This window comes from Octopus bimaculoides, chromosome 14 (genome assembly GCF_001194135.2).
Source record: "Octopus bimaculoides isolate UCB-OBI-ISO-001 chromosome 14, ASM119413v2, whole genome shotgun sequence".
Lineage (NCBI taxonomy): Eukaryota > Metazoa > Mollusca > Cephalopoda > Octopoda > Octopodidae > Octopus > Octopus bimaculoides.
In genome coordinates this window covers 53,555,243-53,558,265 of record NC_068994.1, presented here as the reverse complement: position 1 = coordinate 53,558,265, position 3,023 = coordinate 53,555,243, and the positions used below count along the sequence as shown (strand labels likewise).

The following is a 3,023-nucleotide window of genomic DNA, read 5'->3' as shown; positions in this document are numbered from 1 at the left end:
CATGTGTGCACACACAACCACATGCTCACACACACACTGTAATGACACACATAACACGTATAAATACTGACTGACTGAAGTAGCCTCTATATAGCCACTTGATCTTCTAGAAATAGCTGCCAAATTTCCTTTCATCTTTACCTCACCTTCATGATGATGATGATGATGATGTCATGTTTGGATTTCTAGCAGAACATAGGTTCTTCACAGCAGTCTTCCAGTGTTCTGTCCTGTATTTTTCTTTCACTTTGTTCCATGTCATTCATTTTATCCTCAATCCTTTTTCTGCCTGTCTTCACCAGGTTATCTTTGGGTGGCGTCCTGCTTTCTATGTCCTATCTGACTTCTTGTCCAAAGCTTGCTCTCTTAAGCATTTCTCTGGTTGATTCATTTGACCGTTTCCTTTTTTTTAGAGGAAGAATGTATTGGATAATGTAGTCCTAGATACATTGTTTGAAATGAAGATGGGATGTTTACAGATTGACTTGATGGTAAACAGCAATAACTGTCTGTTAGCTGATAGGATGGTTACAAATATAAATCTTTTGATCACAGGTCTGATTGATCAGAGCTGACCTTGGGTTAAATAATGACTGACACATAGGAATACCATTTCTGCCACTCTACTGCTCTATGTACAGGGTCTCTAGGAAAAATGTAGTCTTCCTTGTTGGTTCATCATCCAAAACATAGTTGTTGTCTTTATAGTTTAGTCCCTGGTCAGCTCTGATCAAGCAAACCTTTCCACCTCATTTTAATTTATATCCACGACTATATTATCCAACGTGTCCTTCCATTTTTTCCCCATGGTAATAGGGATGTGATTTGAGGGATATTTGACTGGTTTTTTTGGTAGGTTGAACGACCCTATAGAAGTTCCCTCATTTAGTTTGAATTCCTCATGTCAGATCAGATAGATGGTTTTTTCATCTGTAACTTCCTTTCCTGGATTCATTCTATCTTATCTGCTGTGTGTAATGTTGTTCTTATCAGAGCAGGTGACTATATTTTTAATGATGCAGTAGTTACTTAAAAATGATCTTATACACTGACATGTACCCTCTTCATATGGCATTACCTACTGCTGTTGTGTTTTACTATTATTCTTTCACTTTATTTTTTGTAAACAGCTTAGAGGAGGAAGACTAGTGTCTGTGACTCCTTTTAGGGTCTCTGACATTAGCTTAGTGGGAGGGAAAGAAGTTTCTTTCTAACTGGAGAACTGACCTACATGCTGGAAAACAGAGTGTCCTCTGTTAAAGCCAGCTATGTTTCCGGGTAATGTTTGTTAAACTGAGTGGTGTGTTGTTATTGTTGTTTAGATGTGGCTCAGCCCTGATTGTGCAGATCTTTGGTTAAAGGTATTTCAACCATCATCATCATCCCATTTTTTTGTTGTATTTATTACAGATTAAATGGCCCAATGTATTTCTCACTCTTTTTTCTATAGATAGTAAAGTGTAATTTGAGACAGATTCAGCTGTTACTTCTATAGGGCTGAGCAACCCTGTACAAGCTCTTCATTAGCTTGGACTCCTTGCCAGATGGAAGAATTTGTAGAGCAATGGAGTTATCCTTTTGTTACCATATTATCATTGTTATTGGCTGGCATTTGGAACATAACATGAAATTTTGAAGGAAGGTTTTAACTTAGAACATTTTAAACAGGAAGTCTGTAGTGTAAAACCAGGGCTGTAGGTAGGTTGATATCAAAAGGGTTGTCATTACATCTCTTTACATTTTTAGTTCAAATACTGCTGAAGTTGACCATGCTTCAAGGATTGATAAATTGAAGTTCCAGTCATGTGCTAGGGGTGTGTGTGTATGAGTAGTCAATTTAAATGACTACATCTCTCTTGTGCCTATGATGGAAATAATTTATTGCTTTTAACTTGGCCCATGAAGTCAGTGGACAGCTGTGTTTGATGCTGGCCTTGTGCCAAAATTTGAAATCATTATTATTATTATCATTAAGGTGGTGAGCTGGCTGAAACGCTAGCATGCCAGGTGAAATACTGGGCAGTATTTCATCTGCTGCTACATTCTGAGTTCAAATTCCACCGAGGTTGACTTTGCCTTTCATCCTTTCGGGAGCAATTAAATAAGTACCAGTTATGCACTGGGGTTGATATAATCGACTAGCCCCCTTCCCCCAAAATTTTCAAGGCCTTGGGCTTATAGTAGAAATAATAATTATTATTATTTGGAAAGTGATGAGCTGGCAGAATCATTAGTATGCTGGATAAAATGCTTAGTGGGTTTTCTTCTGGTTTTAGGTTCACTTTACCTTTTATCCTCCCAGGTTGAAAAATAAATACCAGTCAAGCGCTGGGGTTGATGTAATCTGGCAAGCCCCCTCCCCACAAATTTCAGGCCTTGTGCTTATCGCCGAAAAAATTATTACTATTGGGAAGTGAAGGGTAGAATATGACTACTACATCCTTCTCTGCCAGTTTGTTGTGTTTATCTTAGTAAAAATCATTATTATTTAATGTTATAAACCATTAATGTTATTATTGTTATCTTCAAGCATACAAATACTGCTTTTACTGACTCTGGCCTCCATAACAAAGCAGCACCCCCATCCTGGTCACCATCTGAAGTACCTTGGTATATCTCTACCCCAACACAGGAATAGCAGAGAGTGCATGCTAACTCATCATATCAGAAATCTTTTCCATCTGTTTGACATCAATCTGGAACCATTGTTTGGCTTCAACTAGAAACTTTCTGGTTTATATTTAGTTCTGATGAGATACTAACACTGATTTCATTATTAGATAGGACATGTGTGTACAGCATGTGGTGTGTGTGTGTGTGTGTGTGTGTGGTGTATGCGTAATGTAGTGTATGGATATTAATGTTTTTATGTATAACAACATATGTTTATATATATGTATATATTTATACTTATATTTTATACATTTATGTGTATATGTATATATATATATATATATGCACATACATATACATACATGTGTGTGTGTATATATATATATATATATATATATATATATATATAT

At 36.5% G+C, this 3,023-nt stretch overlaps 1 protein-coding gene across 1 annotated transcript in view; it reads left to right on the top strand.

Annotated features, from left to right (window-relative positions):
* LOC106868554 (protein FAM184A) overlaps window positions 1-3,023 on the top strand; it is a 73,359-nt gene that overhangs the window by 3,383 nt on the left and 66,953 nt on the right. The window contains exon 2 of the mRNA XM_052972605.1: window positions 414-491. Within this exon, the coding sequence (XP_052828565.1) occupies window positions 414-491 (78 nt within the window). The remainder of the gene's footprint in view (window positions 1-413; window positions 492-3,023) is intronic.